This window comes from Protobothrops mucrosquamatus, unplaced genomic scaffold, assembly GCF_001527695.2.
Source record: "Protobothrops mucrosquamatus isolate PMUCROS unplaced genomic scaffold, P.Mucros_1.0 scaffold204, whole genome shotgun sequence".
Taxonomy (NCBI): domain Eukaryota; kingdom Metazoa; phylum Chordata; class Lepidosauria; order Squamata; family Viperidae; genus Protobothrops; species Protobothrops mucrosquamatus.
Window position 1 is genome coordinate 141,804 of NW_015386559.1, and position 18,355 is coordinate 160,158.

At 36.7% G+C, this 18,355-nt stretch overlaps 1 protein-coding gene across 1 annotated transcript in view; it reads left to right on the forward strand.

Annotated features, from left to right (window-relative positions):
• The window catches only part of AGA (aspartylglucosaminidase), a 24,319-nt gene extending 7,147 nt beyond the window's left edge, over positions 1 to 17,172 (forward strand). The window contains exons 3-9 of the mRNA XM_015813929.2: positions 4,135 to 4,247; positions 5,603 to 5,715; positions 9,410 to 9,527; positions 11,643 to 11,718; positions 12,826 to 12,933; positions 15,075 to 15,208; positions 15,837 to 17,172. Coding sequence (XP_015669415.1) covers positions 4,135 to 4,247; positions 5,603 to 5,715; positions 9,410 to 9,527; positions 11,643 to 11,718; positions 12,826 to 12,933; positions 15,075 to 15,208; positions 15,837 to 15,937 — 763 coding nt within the window. The 3' untranslated portion in view covers positions 15,938 to 17,172. The remainder of the gene's footprint in view (positions 1 to 4,134; positions 4,248 to 5,602; positions 5,716 to 9,409; positions 9,528 to 11,642; positions 11,719 to 12,825; positions 12,934 to 15,074; positions 15,209 to 15,836) is intronic.
• The last annotated feature ends 1,183 nt before the right edge of the window (positions 17,173 to 18,355 follow it).

Here is an 18,355-nt window from a genome sequence, read left to right on the forward strand (position 1 = left end):
CATCTAATTCTAATCGGATTGTGGTCAGCCCAAGTATTCGTATCAATTACGATCTCCTCTACTTCTAAATTTAAATCGGCTGACATCCACACCATGTCAATTCTGGACCATGATTGATGACGTCCAGAGTAGAAGGTAAACTGTTTTTTCTCTAGATTCCTTTCTCTCCAAATATCCTGAATATTGAACTCATCTACCACTTTTAAAAATGTATCTGGTATTGTTCCTCTAGTTCTTTTTCTGCTCTTTCCACCTTTGTAATCTAGGTTCTTATCCACAATTGCATTGAAGTCACCCATTATGCAGATACTATCATATTCTATCTGGCTGATAATATTATGCAGTTTCTTATAGAAATGTTTTTGCCCTTCAGATTTTAAAAGCATTGTATATCTTTGTCCTGCTTCTTCAAAATCCAACTTTCATTTCCATAGTGTTATAAGGAATATCATTGCCCATAGTATTCTGATCTTTGTAGTAGATATAAACACATCACAGTATCTGTATATTTTTTCAAGGCCTTCATATGTACTGTACCAAGTGCTATTTTTCAGAATATTTCTGGACTGCTTGTTCTTTTACGGTCAATAGTTCAGTAGTTCTTCCAAAAAGGCAGAGGTTATGTACCTGTTCCATATCTGTCAATTCTGGTTATTCTACCTGTTTGGTCTTTATATTTTAGTCTCATTTATTCACTGCCTCCTTGACTTTTATTATTCTGCAGATTACTTAAGAGCTTGCAAATTCTTTGTATTTTGGGCTATTGGCTATTCAGCAAAGTATAGATTAGTGAAGTTTCTTTCTCCAACTTTAAAACCATATTCATCTTTTTTAAATCCTGCTTTGCTTAATGTATATGTTCAGTATATAGGCTGAATAAATAAAGAGAATATATATCCATGTTTGACTCCTTTTTCAAACTGGAATCTCAGAACATATCATTGTAATGCAAAACCTGTATACAGGTCAGGGAGCCCAAATATGGGTAGACAATGGTGAAATACGGCCTCCAGTTTGGCAAAGTTTTCTTGGTAAAAATATAAGACTGATTTATCATTGACTGCTCCCAAACAGTATAAATTGATGTCCTTGCAATTATCATTACCGTATATTCCGGCGTATAAGACGACTGGGCGTATAAGACGACCCCCAACTTTTCCAGTTAAAATATAGAGTTTGGGCTATACTCACCGTATAAGACTACCCCTGTTCCAACGCACACCAAATAAAAATTAAAAAACATCAGATTTGATTTCAATATGGTAATTTTAATTCAAATGCTTATGACATGCAGGTTCTTAGCAGGAAAACTGTCACTTATAAACATAAGGCTGTTTGTCATCAAACATGTAAACATAAAACAGTGCAAGTGGATTAAACTTTTCCTAATTCATTCTAAAGCTGAAAGGAAGGATAAGACAATAAACCCATGGGAGCTGCCATGCTGTTTGTTTTCTAAGCCAGGGCTTTTCAACCTTTTCACCGATTGTACCACTTTTAGAATATGGCAACATTCGAGTACCACCAGTCACCCAGCAAGGTGTCAAAAGCTTGATGACAAAAAAAAATGGAAAAAATTGATAAAGTACAGGTAGTCCTCAACTTACAACATTTTGCTTGGTGACTGTTCAAAGTTACAACGGCACTGGAAAAAGTGACTTATGACCATTTTTCACACTTATGACCACTGCAGCATCCCCAGGGTCATGTAATTTACATTTGGATGCTTGGCAACTGATTCTTATTTATGATGATCACATTGTTCCAGGGTCATGTGATCACCTTCTGCAACCTTGTGACAAGCAAAGTTAGTGGGGAAACCAGATTCACTGAACAGCCATGTTACTAATTTAATCTCTCTGCTTCTTTCTTTCTCTCTCTCCCTCTCTTTCTTTCTCCCTCCCTCTCTCTTTCTCCCTTTCTCTCCCTGTCTCCCTTTCTTTTTCTCTCTCCCTGTCTCCCTTTCTCTCTCCCTCCTTCTTTCTCTCTCTCTCTCCCTGTCTCCCTCTTTCTCTCTCCCTTTCTCCCTCTTCTCTTTCTCTCTCTCCCTCTCTCTATTTCTCTTTTGCTCTTTCTCTCCCTCTATTTCTCTCTCCCTCTCAAAAATCAGCCAGCCAGCTCCGTCTCCAGACCTCCTAGCTGACAGGCGCAGGTCCGGGGGTCGCCAGCTGACGGGCGCAGGAGTTCGGCGCTGCAGCGGCCTCCCCTTCGCCCTCCGCAACGGCCAAAGCGTTGCCTGATGTTCCAGCTGACAGGCGCAGGTCCGGGGGTCGCCAGCTGACGGGCGCAGGAGGTAGGCGCCACCGCGGCCTCCCAGCCGCTTGCTTCTTCGCCTGGAGCAGTTGCAAGGGTTAGGGCCGAAGAAGCAAGCGGCTGGGAGGCTGCGGCGGCGCCTACCTCCTGCGCCCGTCAGCTGGCAACCCCCGGACCTGCGCCTGTCAGCTGGAACATCAGGAAATGCTTTGGCCGGTGCGGAGGGCGAAGGGGAGGCCGCTGCAGCGCCGAACTCCTGCGCCCGTCAGCTGGCGACCCCCGGACCTGCGCCCGTCAGCTGGGAGGTCTGGAGACGGAGCCGGCTGGCGTGGAGGGCGATGGGGAAGCGGTGGCTCGACGGGTGGGGTCCTGCCTGCGCGCGAATGTCAGGCCCACCCGCCCCATCTGTAAAAGAAAAAGTCTTCCGCCCAAGCATAACACAGAGGCTTGAGACAAGGAGGCGCGGGACGCGGAGCGGCGCAAGGCGGCAGGACGGGGGGAGGGGTTACCTGCATCCTGCCAGCCGAACTCTGGAAGCCTGCCTGAATACCCGTATTTTCCGGCGTATAAGACGACTGGGCGTATAAGACGACCCCCAACTTTTGAGAAGATTTTCAGGGTTTAGAAAGTCGTCTTATACGCCGGAAAATACGGTAAATGTGATCATCTGCCTCCAGCATCTTCCTATATTATTGCTACACTGTGTTTTAGGTGCGTCCTTCCTTTAGCAGTGCTGCTGGGTCGACCTCATGCCTTGGATGATCCTGGTGGGATTATATATTCTGGGCATGTACGACTGGCTTTCCTCAATTCTCCTTCCCAGGAGCAAACGTCCTGCAATGATGAAGTAGCACAGCAGGACTTGGGGGAGGGAGGCATCCCAAATTAAACATTCTTCAAATCTATATTCCCTCATACTACTCTTTGATCTGTGAAAGTGTAACAAGAATATTTTTTATTCTTAAACAATCATATAAAACTATATTGAAGTTATTCTCTTCAGCTTTTGCTATGTAAAGTGGTTTGACCATCTTTAACTTATATCTTTGAAAGCTGTTTCCACAAAAATTTTCATAGTAACACAGAGTTTCACATAAATATTTTGTAACATGTTATGTGGTTTTATATTGTGGTTACATTACATACTGCATTCCATCACCATCCATGTTGGGACAAGATGGTTTTTCACTACAAAATGGTTCCTCCCCAAGTATCGCCTTCCATAGTATAAGTAGTATAATAATCTGAATTCTTGTTTTTTGACCCAAACTTCCTTAAATTCTCTGTAGGTATTTTAAGAATTTTGAATATTACCCCACAGGGTAAAAATCTTAAGTATCTTAAGGAGATAATCAACCAATAAGAGTATCTAGTTTAGAGTGCTTTGAAATGGATATTATATCTTGGGTGGTAAATTTATATGTGAGAATACATGTGGTGCATAGCAAATATTTTTTCCTCTGATATATGTACTGGTGAGTTTCTATAAAGTATTCTAGAGAGGAGAAAAATAAACTTGTTTCATGGATGGCAGCCTTGCAATTTTGAAAAGATCAAAGAAACCTGATGCTGATACTAGCAAAATACTTTTTAAGTTAAATTTAATGTGGGCTTTGTATATTCTGCTGTTAAAACTTTGTTTGGTTTTAGTTTATCCAAATGCTACCATATGGTTCCTAAATGTGTTTTGTACTTGTAGCAGATATCTGTAGCATGCAGTTATTCAGATTGCAGCCTACAAGCATAAGCTATTTATTAGTTAGCAGTCTAGTAGGCTGAAGATGATTATTGAATATCAATGTATCTATATATATTTTGCATTAATACCTACAGTTTGACATAATTGATTTTGTTTTGTTCCTTGGGTTTTTTGTGATCTAGTAACACAATGCAGGTTGGAGCAGTAGCAGATCTCAGACGCATTAAAAATGCTATTGGTGTTGCACGGAAAGTGATAGAACATACTAAGCACACTTTTCTAGTTGGTGAATCAGGTAATTTTTTTTGTTATCCTATTTGTAAATATTAACTACTATGTAGTGATGAGAGAGGCTCATAACTGGAGCCAAGAAGGCCTCACAACCCAATGGGACAAATGAATTAAACCTAATGATGATGATTCTTTGATTTTTGTTCCAGTTTTCTGGCCAGATGACACACATAAAAGTAACAACAACCGTAAAATACTTGTTCTTCTAGGTGAAAGCAAAATAATGAAAAAAAGGCCACAAGTAGTTTGGGCTACTAATACCTGGTATTAATTTGTTTGAATAATAATAATATTAAATTATTATATAATTTAAGGCGGAGCTGACAGAAGAGACAAGCTTCCCTTCCCAGGTGGATCTACTCATATGGACGCCAGTGCTATGAAGTGTGGCAGGCTGCTTCTGGGATTTTCAGATGATTAACTAGCTTGTGGGAGCTTTGAACTTTGTGTGTCAGGGACTTCAGGCGACATTGTAGGACTGCACAGCTGTAAGAATACTCAGTGCAGCGTAGCATGCCTTTCGGCTGCTCTTCTGACTATTTCTTGAAATCTTTGGAATGTTTCATAATCTGGCCTTGGGGGACTCTGGGGCTGTGGGGGGAAACGTTGGTGCAATTCAAGGTGCTGGTTGTCATCTTTAAAGCCTTCATGGCTTGGGACCAGGTTATCTCAGGGACTGTCTCTTGCTGGTCACATTCACCTGACCCACTGGAGCGGGAAGGCAAGGAATGTTGCGGGTCCCATCCCCTAAGGAGGTACATCTGGTGGGATCCAGAAGAAGAACCTTTTCTTTGGATCATCTTCCCTGCAGAAGTTAGACTAGTCCCCACTTGACAGTCTTTCAGAAGGCCCTGAAGACTTCATTTTGCCAGCGGGTCTGGGGTACCCAGACTGCAATGGAGTCCATCAAATGGCTTATTGAATTATGCTGTCGCTGGGGGGTAGGTGGGTGGGTAGTGTTTTTTTTTTCCTTTTCTTTTTTCTATATTGTACTTTTATTATTTGTAAGCCACCTGGAATCACTGTGAGTGAGTAGGCAGCTATATACATTTTCTAAATAAATAAAAATAGAAATTATATTATTAAATAATAAGCAATGAATGGGTTTAGTTAAGGCATCCATGACATCTCAGGCATGGTCTGGGTCTGTAAAGGGATAGCACATTACCTTTTGTTGTGTCTTTTCTGGGAGGACAGAACATGTAGTCTCTCAGCCTCTATTAGTCTGTGACCAATAGGTGACAAAATGTACAAAAGTATAACTTCAAAGTTTTATACTATGGATTCATAGGATGTACATATGATTGTAGTCAAATATTAACTGCCAGGAATACTTAACACTTGTTGTTTTCTATAAAGCTTCACTCTTTGCAGAAAACATGGGATTTCCAAGTGAAGATTTAACTACGCAGAATTCTGTTTCAATGTATGTAAAATGGCTCAATCAAAACTGCCAGCCAAACTTCTGGAAGGTAAAATATTTAAAAATAAACCTTAGTGACTGTTATTTATCATTAAAAAATCTGCATATTTCATACCTTATGATCGTCACTGGGAGACTAGATGACTGACTGCAATCCACTTTGCTGAATATAATATTTCTGAGTCACCAGATAATATATGATATAATTTAATATTAATATATATTAAAATATATTAATATTTTGTAGTAGTTTTTAAAATTTCAAACACTGCATATGGGAAAGTATGTAAAAGTGAAGCTAGTGCATTTAATATTTCTTAACAACCATGTATCGTATCACAAAATCTATTTTGTATCAATTTTCAACAGTAGATGATCAAGGTGAAATGAGAAGGGGGCAGGGATAAAAGGTTTATTCATTAAAATAATTGTGTATATGTCTAATACAGTTTGCAATAGTTTGTTGTGCTTGGTATGAACCAATAGCATTTCTGTTTCGTTTTCTTTAATTTCGTGTTTCCCCAAAAATAAGACAGAGTCTTATTTTTTTAATTTTTTTGCCTCCAAAAGAGGCACCAGGTCTTATTTTTGGCTGCTGTCTTTTCCACTCACCTCTGGCACCAACAGCCTCACCCGGCTGGTCCACCTCTTCTGCGGCCAAAGAAGCAGCTTCATTCTGCAGCTGCATTTCACAGTCAGGCCTTTCTGGAAGGCCTATGCAGCCATGTACCAAGCTATGGATTAAATCCATAGCTCAGTTCTCGGCTGCAGTGGCCTTCTGGAAAGGCCTCTGACTGAGAAATGCAGGCCTGGCTGCAGAAAACACCGCAGAAGAAATGGGCCGGTGAGGAGAGGCCTGGCTGCAAGGTAAGTGGGTGCGGGGCACATGTGTGCTTCACCCCAAAACTAGTGCTTATTTTCGGGGTAGGGCTTATATTAGGCCCACCCCAAAAATCAAGCTAGAGCTTATTTTCAGGGTAGGCCTTATTTTTGGGGAAACAAGGTAGCAGGAAAAAGAAAAGAAAGAAATTAAAAGTATATTGGGAAATTTTAAAGACTGAATGCTGTAGAAGATTCCTACTGGACCAAACAAAGGCCTATCTTAGTTTTTTCTTATCCTTGCGCTAAATTCTCATACTCTTGAGCTATCATGCTTGCTGATGTTTTTGATTATTGTCATCCAGTGGACATAAGATCCGAGTCTGTCCTGGCATTATCTTTCTCACTAATATGTAAAACACAAGAAAAATTAAGATATAACCCAGCTTTTCTTTCCTGCAATTGGCATTCAAAGTTCTTTTACCTTTGATATTAAAGGCAGAGTTTTAATTTCCTGATGAGGGTCATACAAAGTGAAGTCAATACTTTAAGTTAATGAATGGGATATAAATGGTAATTTAAATTTAGGAATTTTTCTGTACCTTCTCCATTTCCAATGAGCAGGACAACAGCATCAGACCATTTCAGCTCCCAAAATATGGTTGCTTACAGAAATTCTGTTTTATTTGGCAGTAGTAAACAATATAACCATATGGAAAGCACTGGGAGGTCAGTCTGTGTTCACAAATGAGCAAACACTTTATTACCACTTTAACATGGAAATGTAGAATAAATGAGAATGGATGCCTTGAAGTTGGCGTCAGACAGTATCTCCCAATTAGTTGGCCATTGTGATCCTTGTAAGAGTTGCAGACCTTTACTAGTCTTTCAGTACCAAGTAGAAACATCTCCCAGCAACAGTATACAGGTAGTCTTCGACTTACAACAGTTCATTTAGTGACCGTTTAAAGTTATGACATCACTAAAAAAAGTGACTTATAACTATTTTTCATACTTGTGACCGTTGCGGCATCCCCATAATCACGTGATCAAAATTCAGACGTTTGGCAACCAACTCATATTTATGACCTTTGCAGTGTCCTGGAGTCACATTTTTATTTATTTTATTTATTTTTCATAATTTATATGNGCATACCCGGAAGGCCACTGGCAACCAGTGCAGCTCGCGCAGCAGCGGCGTTACATGGGAGCGACGCGTCGCTCCCAACACCGCCCGCGCGGCCGCATTCTGGACCAGTTGAAGCCTCCGGATGCTCCTCATAGGGAGCCCCATGTATAGAGCATTACAGTAGTCCAGGCGGGAGGTGACGAGGGCCTGAGTGACTGTGATCTTCTGACAAGCAGTCAATGGAGAAGCCAGATCCACTTAACAACTGTGTTACTAACTTAACAGCTGCAGTGATTCATTTAAAAACTGTGGCAAGTAAAGTTGTAAAATGGGGCAAAACTCACTTAACAAATGTCTCACTTAGCAACATTAATTTTGGGATCAATTGTGGTCGTACTTCGAGGACTACTTATAACTAGAAAACTCCCTAGATGCATAATGTTTCCAAAGAATTAAGCAGATTTAAAATAATTTACAGGAGCCAAAGTTTTGGTGGAAGAGGCTTTTTTATATGATCACGTGGGAATGAGTGGAGGAGCTTTAAATGCCCACATATATTATTTTGCTATAATGACCAATCATTTCCAACCAGATGGTAGCACTTAATTGACTTTTTGTGTACTCAAAGATGGCTGGATGCTTTTAATATGTGAATGGGAAACCAAGAGGCAGCTAGAAGATTTTAAAAAATCCAGAACAAAACAAAATTCACCTGTATTGCTCCCAAGAAAATAACATGAACATGTTTAAGAAATCAGTTTTAAAAAGTGAGCATTTCTGAGTTTTTATATCTCTACCCCAACCCATCTCTTTCGTTCTGTACAGCTATTTCAGCAATGCCAGCTTCATTAGACCCTGTAATACAAACTTAGGTTTGGCAGTATACGCTATGCTGTATGTGTATATGTTATAACTATGTTTAGTGGATGAATTTTGACATAGATATGATCCTAGATATTACTAGGATAATCAATACCTGAGGACCTTTTACGCTCTTGAATTAGATGTCTTGCATTTAATAAGCTCCATAGGTAATCTTAGTCAATATTGTTGAGTGTAACAAATGTCATGGCCATGTCCTGTAAGTTACCCTTCAAAAAGCAGAAAGCAGTGCTGTATGGTGGAAATCTAGGACAAACACTAAGGAAGTTAAGACACAACAGCTTATAAATGTTGCAGGAGAACTTTGTGATTAAGCTAACCTCTTCATTACCTTCCTTATGAAAGCAGGAAAGTGGGGCATTGTATTTTGCATTTAGTACCTGAATTGCATGTAAAGTGAGAATAAAATATGCTGAATTATGAGGTTTAAATCTTTCAGAAACTAGCACTGTAGTTATATATGAAGTTGTCTCATCACAATCAGTAGGGATGCTCATAAGATCTGGGAGGAACTCATTTTAAATTACCGTTGTAGGAGCAAGACATATCATGCTGAGGTTTTTTTGCACATAGAATCTTGATATATTTCGTTTCTCTTCTGGGTATTCGTCTTAGGACATATTTGCAAATCACAAAACAACATGAGATTTGAGCGTTTTTGTAACTGGAGTATTTTTAGTACTGAGTTTCTCCTATGGAGAGATATATGCTTTATCTGTTCTTTGTTTAATGCCTCAGAACTGCAATAATTTGCTTTAGTTCTTTGCCCTTGGCATATACAAGCCTATATTTTTCTTTTAGCAAGGTAATTTAGTTCTTTTCTCTTTTTCAAAGTCTAGGAAAAATGTCCAAAGGTTTTTTTAAAAATATCTCTTCATTAAAGATTTTAATGTGAATAAAACTTTGATTACAGAATGTTACACCAGATGCTTCAAAATCATGTGGTCCCTACAAACAGACTGCAGAGTTCAGTAAAAAAGAACAAAGCACTTCAGACAGAAGAATTGAAGTTCATAACCACGATACTATTGGTATAGCAACTAGTCATACTTTAATACTTGTGTTTGTTGCAGCTAAAATCCCATACACAATTAAATATCAATTGTGTATAAAGTAATGGACATAATACAAAGGACATCTATCAGGAAATAGATGGTGTTATGATTTTGCTATTTATGTGTTGAAATCTGCTTGATGCTTATTATACTCATCTGGCATATTGTTCTTCAGTTGGTTTTAGAGTATTATATTCATTTTTCAACCCTTAGCCTTCTCTCCTCAAATATAGTGATAATGGACTTTAGGTCCACTTATTGGGGTATACAGATGCACACAGCCTAAAGAGAAGCTTTTATTAGCAAAGCTGGGTTGTGATCTTAAAATATGAAATGTAGGTTCATTTTGAAGAGCAATTTTGTTTTTGCCTGCTTAAAACATTCATCAAGAGTATCCTTTAAAACAAAATGAAAGATTTCTTATTGGATGTTCTGAAACTCTGCAGCCAAATGAAACTTAGGGATTTGGACAGAATTAACTTCACATTTTAAAAAAATTCACTCAAATGAGTAGGAGGGGAACTATCTGTGTATTTGGATTTAGTCTCTGCCATCTGTGTAGCAATTAAATATGGAATTTACAAAAGCACTGGAGTGACTTGGGAATGTACATCTCATTGCCAGACACTTAAGGCAACACTTCAAGTGTGATGATTACATTCGTCATCATTTAGCAATTAGCATTTTTAAAATGTCAAATGCTAAGTTTCTTACCAAGCAAAAGGTATGACCTCGTAAGCACTTCCACTTTGGCAGCTTACCCGAGCCAGACATATTTTTCACTAGGTACAGTGATGTGCAGGAATGGGGTATGCTAGTGTATCTTAAATTAGATATTTTGTCTACTCTAGGCAAGTTGCCCACTTGGCAGATAGTATGTGATTAGATTCTTGTATTCATTCAGTAGTAAGACATGATGCTTGTTATATGAGCAACAGAAATATTGCTTGTTATATGAGCAACAGAAATATTAGTAGAAATGAAGTAAGTTCCTTAAAGTTCTGTATTTTCACAAGGAGGTAAAGAAAATTATTAGAATGGCTCCTTGAAAACAAAATCATGACTTAAATCTAATGCAGGGACATTGGCCACAATGTGAATTTCAGTTGTCTGTTAGAGGGAAAAAACATTCAAGCGCTACACTCATCATCTCACGTGCACATAAAAACTAAGTATAGAACAGAAATAAGAAATATCAAATGTATTTGAATATACAAAGTAGACACATTAAAAACCTAAGCAGCTCTACCTTGCCTCATCACGTGACGTGTTGCAACGTATCATGACTTTTTTTCCCATTGCAGGAGCTGGAGTGGGCACAGCCTCCGCATGATGCAACCAGCCCACGGGCCGGCGGTTTGACACCCCTACTATAGAGGAATAGCAAATTAATAATCACTTTACAACAAAAAATAAATTAGGCCCTACAAAGCCTAAAAATATACAACAAAATTATACAATATGCATCAAATAAACCCATCATCAGGATGACACCAGAAATTACAAATCCCCAATTCAGTTTATTAAAGTTTAATAATTATTTCAATCTTCCTCCACCCCCAAGCCCTGGATAGTTTCTAGAGCCACTTCCAACATTTCCCAATTATTGGAGCAGAATATGATTTATTTAGAGACTATAGAATCATCCAATCATTCCATTGCACCTATAATAAAATGTTATAAACATATAATAAAATATAAGCAGAAATCTATCTTCAGATAATCTTGATGGAGCTAAATGTTTCTAATGTAATTGGGCAGAATTTGAAGACGGAACAATCTTAATGGTCATGTCTTCTCTGATGGAAGATTCCCTTTTGGCTAATGGAATGTCCCTTGAACAAACTTATTTCAAAAATAAAATGTTTTCTGCCTTCTTTTTTGAGAGGCCTCTGGAAGAAAGATAATTTCCAAGTGTAATCGATCCAATCAAACATCTTGAAAAAAAATTAGCTGTCATCTAATGTTCTGTTATATAGCTCATAAAATATGGAAGTCCTGTCCATTTTGAAGGATGGGCAGTTTATTATCATTAAATGAGGAAAAGCTTCCTCAAAATGTTTCTAAATGTCAATTCTTTTTCATTTGTAGGCATGATTGTAATTGGTCAGAGTGGAAATATTGCTGTAGGGACATCTACAAATGGTGCAAATCACAAAATCCAAGGGTTTGTATAATTGTCTATAAAACTTGGCCCCATAAATGTAAAATATGATTTATTTAATGTGATGCAAATATTTTCCAACAATGTGTTTATTAACTATTTGTGTAAGAGGGATCACTTATTTAGTGATCTAAGCTAGAGGTTGGATTTGTCCTATGTTGTTATCTTTTATTTACTTCTTGGTAACAAATTTATTTTAATAGTATTTTGAATAAAACTGCTACTCCCTAATGATGAATAAGTACTTGAGCTAAACATCTCCAGTTCTCAAGCCTTGGCATTTTTAGATCAGCATGACCATAGAAATGTTAGTGTTTTTAACCACAGACCATCCACCTCAATATGCTTTTTACTGAAATATATATTTAAAACTTATTTATGACAATTGGGTTTGAAATAGAAGTATACTGCTGTCAGGATTTGGTATTGCTGTTGTAAAATAAATTGTGTGATATAGTCAGATGATGATACATTATTTATTATTTATTTATAAAATTTATTGGCCGCCCATCTTACAATAGGGTAACTCTGGGTGGCTTACAGTTACATCTAACCTAAAACATAAAAAGTTAAAATCAAACCTTATAGCCAACGACACATTGGGAAGGGGGGCAGAGTGGGGGAGAGGTGGGATCTGTTATTACTCAATTGATCACCTCCATTGCACTGTTCCCCCCCTGGGGCCCCAAGCTGAGTGGCAGAGCCACGTCTTACAAAAAGATAGGAGGGTTGGGGCCGTAAGATAGGAGGGTTGGGGCCAATCTCACATCGGGGAGGGGCAAAATGTTCTACACAGATGATACATTATACCTCTTAAATCCCAGGACCACATATGGTGCTCTGACCTCTTTCATGAGTCATAGGAGCCTGCTGTGACCACACTTACTAAGTGATTAGATATTTATAGATTTGAAACATGAAATGTCCTCCTTAAAAATGTATTTTAGAATATACTGTACATTCTAAAATGGGTTGGAATAATATGAATAAATATCCCCAAGTGCTTTCTAAAATCTGTGATTTTTCAATACACTAGTTGTTTCTTTGCTCAGAATAAAGCTGCTATTATATTTTAAAAATGCACTTATTGCATGTTATTTTCCTCCTTAGACGTGTAGGAGACTCTCCAATAGCTGGAGCAGGGGCATACGCTGATAGTACAGCTGGAGCTGCAGCTGCTACTGGTAATGGAGATATCATGATGCGCTTCTTGCCCAGGTTTTTATACATTATTAACTTTTTAATATAGTTTTGAATATACTTGAATACTTTTGCATTTGACTACCGGTGTAAATAAATAAATAAAAGTGGAAAGGAATCAATCACGTTAATTTACAAACTTAGAACATTTCAATTAAGTTTTAATATATTGTTTTTAAAATGGCATTCTTTATTGATCACATTTATATCCTGCCACAATCTACATTAACTTTGGGGTATGTTTTAAAGTGAAGCCAACCTAAATTGGCTTGTTATAGTGCTGTCTCTGCACTATTCATCTAATTCCCTATTCTATCTTACTTTGGAAAGAGGCATATTTAATGCAATACTTGTGATAGTTACAGCACTATTCTTTTTCATATTATATTGAATTATTCCTTCATTTTCAATGTTATACCACCATTCTTTTTCATATTAAATTGTTCTTTCATATTCAACTTTTGTGGAATGAAATGGCCTAATTTATATGGATACAATATTTTGGTCTATTGCAATGAATGAATTACCCAGTTTATATTACATTAGGACTATATATTATATTAAACACATCATAATGACAGTTTAAACTCCCGGAATGTTCCTTTCTCCTATGCAAAATTTTGGAAATTGTCCATGTGCCTGTGGAGAGTTTTTGTGGCATACAGTGCTTTATAAATGCAATTGTTGAGTTTCAGCTATTCTTCAGGAATTTGATTAAAAGCAAGAGGCATTTTAAAGAACATTTAGAAAGCAATGTTCAAGGGAAACTGAAAATTATGCATATATCACTGCAAGTCTGCTGGCATTTATTTATTAATATCCCACCTTTATTCATTTTGCCCTGTTCTAAGCCTTCTCTTTTTGAGGACGGTTGTTGAGAAGTGGAAGGAACCAAATATAAAGGATAATTTCCTATAAGGAGCCAATTACCTTGGTCCCTTCCAGTTGGTATTCAGGCCTAGAGAAGGGATAGAAATAGCATTAGTTTCTTAGGTAGATTACCTTTGTCAGAATCTCAGTGAGGGAGTGCATGTTTTCTGGTCATTTTAGATATCTTGGCAATGTTAAATAGCCTATATTTCTAGACTATCTACAAGGGTTTGGAATTGGAGGCACTATTTTATGGCAGTTTTGTTCCTTAATAAATGAAAAGATTCTGCTAGTATTCAAGGAGGGAAAGACTAGAACCCTTGATTGTTCCATTGTGGGTTTAAAAAGATTGGTGCTTTTCTTCATATTATTTAACTTCTGTATTAACTTCCTGCAAAGGTTGTCATTGGTTGGTGGGAGATATTGGCAGCAGCTGGATGACCTGGAGATTGTTAGAGATGGGAAGTAGTGAAACAAGCTTAGATTAAATTGTAGGAAAACTGAATTACTGTCATCATTAAATATCAATTTAAAAATTGAGTGCGGTAGTTACTCTTAATGGGGCCCCCACTAAAAGAGTTAGTTTAGGATATGTGATCTACCTAGAAGGAAACTGCTGCAGCAGGTAGAAAGCAAGGACAAAGGTCCCTTGCCCAGTTTTTCCTGGTGTGCCAATTATGATCTTAACTGGACTAGTCTGGCAATAGTACTTAATGCCATGATAGCCACTCAGCTACAGTACTATAAAAATTGCTCTCCATAAAATTGCCTTTGACTTGGAACAAACAACTAATACAGAATCTGGTAATAGACACCAGGTTCTTACCAAGCAATGAAAAATGAAAATGTATTATAAATACTATCAATAACAAAAACTAGTACAATTGTACTTTTACCTTAATATCCTTAAATACAATAATATTAAAACAGTTACACTGAATGGTTAAAAATAGGGCAGATAAATACTGTTTATCGATTTAAATACTGGTAACAATAAGATGTTAGTTTATTTAAAAATAGTTTGAAAAAACTGCACAGATTTAACAATATTTCTTTGATGCCAAAATGGGTGGATGTTCCAAGGATAGAATACCCATGCAAGTTTAGGTGTAGTTCTGGTTGCTATTGTTTCATATCTCAGAAAAGCAGAGGATTGGAAGAAGAATCTCCTTGTTATAGGGAGAAATTCTCAATGAAGAAACATTTTTAAATATTGTTTTGTCAGCTAAAAGACATTTATTTGGACACTGGAGGATGTGGATTGTCAGTTCATTTTTCTGTCTTTGTAGTTATCAAGCGGTGGAATATATGCAAATGGGAATAGACCCGACAATGGCATGTCAGAAGGTTATTTCTAGAATCCAGAAATATCATCCCTATTTCTTTGGTGCTGTTATTTGTGCCAACACAAGTGGAAGCTATGGTACTTCTTTTTGTTTCTCCTGCATGTTTTTCTTAAAATAGAAAAGTTTCTGTTCATATAGGTATGATTCTGTTTACAATATCTATTGGTCACACTAGCATTGATATGAATATCTTTCATATGAAAGTGGCTAAATGAAAGGTTCACATTCTTTTTCAGAAAATATCATCAGACCGAAGCCCACTTCAAAGCAATCAAAGATCAGTCATGCTGGGTGTCTCATTAGTAAACCCTTGGATCACTGAGAAGTGTAATTTTGCTAATCAGTATGGCTTGTTGGGCTAGGTTGCTTAGTGCAGTTCTTTTATCTCTGATTTCCCACAGTTCATGTTTGAAAGATTAAATATACAAAGGTTCAATAAATTCACCAATATTAAGATGTAAATTGAAATAAAATTGCAATTATACTTTTAAGAGATATGAAGTCTAACGAACTGCTTTGAGGCAGATTCCTTTTTAAAAGTGAAAAGATTTATGAGAGAAAATTCAATGATGATATAACTAAGTCTATAAAGAAATTATTACATCACTGTAGAAAAGTAGAATCCCTAAATGTTAAAAGTACCAGGAGGCAGATTAATGTAATAGCCATTGTTTATTCTCTCAACTTTTCTTTTTCCTGCCATAGGCGCTGCCTGCAATAGAGTCCCAGGATTCACACAGTTCCACTTTATGGCTTCTAACCCTATTCTGAAGCAGCCATCTGAGCAAATAGTAGACTGCATTTAATTTTTTCTCCATCTTTTCTCTTAATGGAAATCCCTAAATTCAACCCAGCAGAAGAAATGAAGACTCACAATTTAATCCTAATATACTCTTGGAATTAAACTGCACTGCATTCAGTAGAAATTATTTCTATCTAAGATTGTTATACAAATAAATGAGTAGATTAGGTTCAGTCAAGTTGAACAAAACTATAAAACAACTTTTCTCAATGACTTTCTGAGCTATTTTTTGCAATAACATTCATTTTTAAAGATACTTTGCAAAATTAGAGAGCTTAATGATTTTTCCCCTAAGTTAACTCTCAGTTCTCTATTTTGCATAATATTCTAATGTAAAAGAAGCTAATACTCAAATTCACAAAATATAGCCATTGCTTAAGTTGTTTACTATTTTATCCTTAAAATAAATTCAGGTGTAGACTTCAAAAAACAAGATTCCATAAATTCCATTTTTCTTTACAATACTGTACAAAATATTTTTCTGCTGTTGAAGTTGAACCATGAGCTCCATAACATCCTACCTCATTCCCACTCCTCTCAAATAACTATCAGTGCTTTCTTTAAACATGTTTTACCACAATCTATTTAATTACCATAATTTGTGTTGAGTAACCATGAAGTAGTAATTATCGCTCAGCCTGACCTAGACTACAATAATGGGCAACATCAACTATGTTGGCTTGTGGCTTTCAAAAGAAAAGTATAACCTAATTGTGAGAGATTGTGGGCAAACCAGTAAAACCTGGGAGAAGTCAATTGAGATATTATATCATAAATGGTAAAACTCCTAGGAGATGTCTGAAAAAAAATACTCAAAGAGATTCAACCATAATTCCAGATAGATTAGAAAATGGGCTTTGGTCATTCTCATCCAGATGAGAAGGCCGAAGTACTAGCTTTTGTGTCACTTACCAATTATGAGCTAAACCTGAGGGATCACTTTTTTCCCCAGAGTTTCTACCCATCAAACTAGCATGCTGCAGATCCTGTCAGCCAAAGAAGGTTGGGCTGATGGGGACTAGAAGACAAGCTTTTCTGCAGCAGCCTCTGCTCTAATCCTGCCTTTGGAGGTTAGAATAGCCCCAACTCTGTTAGCATTTCGTAAAGCTTTAAAAACCTGGTTATGCTTCCTGCACTAAGGGCCCCGCTTCCTGGCTATATTATTAGTGGGCCAGATATTTTGCTCTTGTATGTACTTTGAATTAGATCTATAAATGTTCTCTACGGTTTTTAATTTTTTTACTGTTCTTACTGGTTTTTTAAAAAATAATTTTAATAGTAATATATGTTTTGAATTGTAAGCTGCTCAGAGTCATTTACTGAGATAGACAGCTGTAGAAATCAAATAAATAAATAAAAACATTAGATCCAATAGTGGTTGTGTTTTTGTTTTTTGTTTTGTTTTGCCAATCAGTTGAATAATATATTATAAATATCTGCTGAGACAAAAAAAATAGAAAAGAGATCACATAAGCGTCTTGTAGGATTTTTTTTCTCTTCATCTCAAATGGATCTTTTAAGATAGGTTTACCAATATTTCAATAGAAGAAACTTTATTCTAAGGTCTTTGGGGACTATCAACACAGGCACTTAGAAACATACAGTACCTGCTAAAAGACATTACATGATTTTGGCCCAGAGTGCAGCTACATCAATGGAATAATTATTTTTATTTTTTTAAAAGTAGGATCACATGCTTATAAATAAAAAATTGTCAAATACTGAATGACATTGTAAGGTATAAATAAATTGCATGCTGCTTCCCTCAGTTCTTTCCCATTAGTTGTATTTATTGAAGCTAATATGGGCTTAAGTGAAAATACCTGGATAATACCCAGTTACTATCTATCTTTAAGATCACTAAGTTGGAGTTGGAAATGTGGCTTCTGTGGCCCAATTATATCTCTAAATGGTGTCCACTAACCCTCAACATTAAAAATGTATTAAATGTTCAGTTGAAAATGGCTGAAAAAAATCACCTTGTACAATTTTAAAGAAAGTTTAGTTGATCGTTACATTTTCCCTTTCATCAGTATTATGTTTCAAATGAGATAAATTCAGTAATTTTAACTAGAAGTTTTTCTATCGGATAAAGGGCTTCAAAAGTCAGTGATTTTGCTATATAGCTGATAAGTGAATCTTTAACACAAATTCTGTTCTAACTCCGATTACTATTCACAGAGAACTGTAATAAATTGTAAAGAATGAATAGAGAATGTTACTTTACATATTTATTTAGCTAGCAAAACAAAGTCATGATTTCCTGAAACAAATTTAATTTAAAAAACTCAAATTTTTATAATAAAAAGGTTCTTTTCCATTTGTTTCAAATTTTTAACCAGATCCTGAGCAGGTAATCACATTTTATTACACTAAACTTTAAAGGGTACACTCAGATTTTAAAAACAAAAAACACCATGGT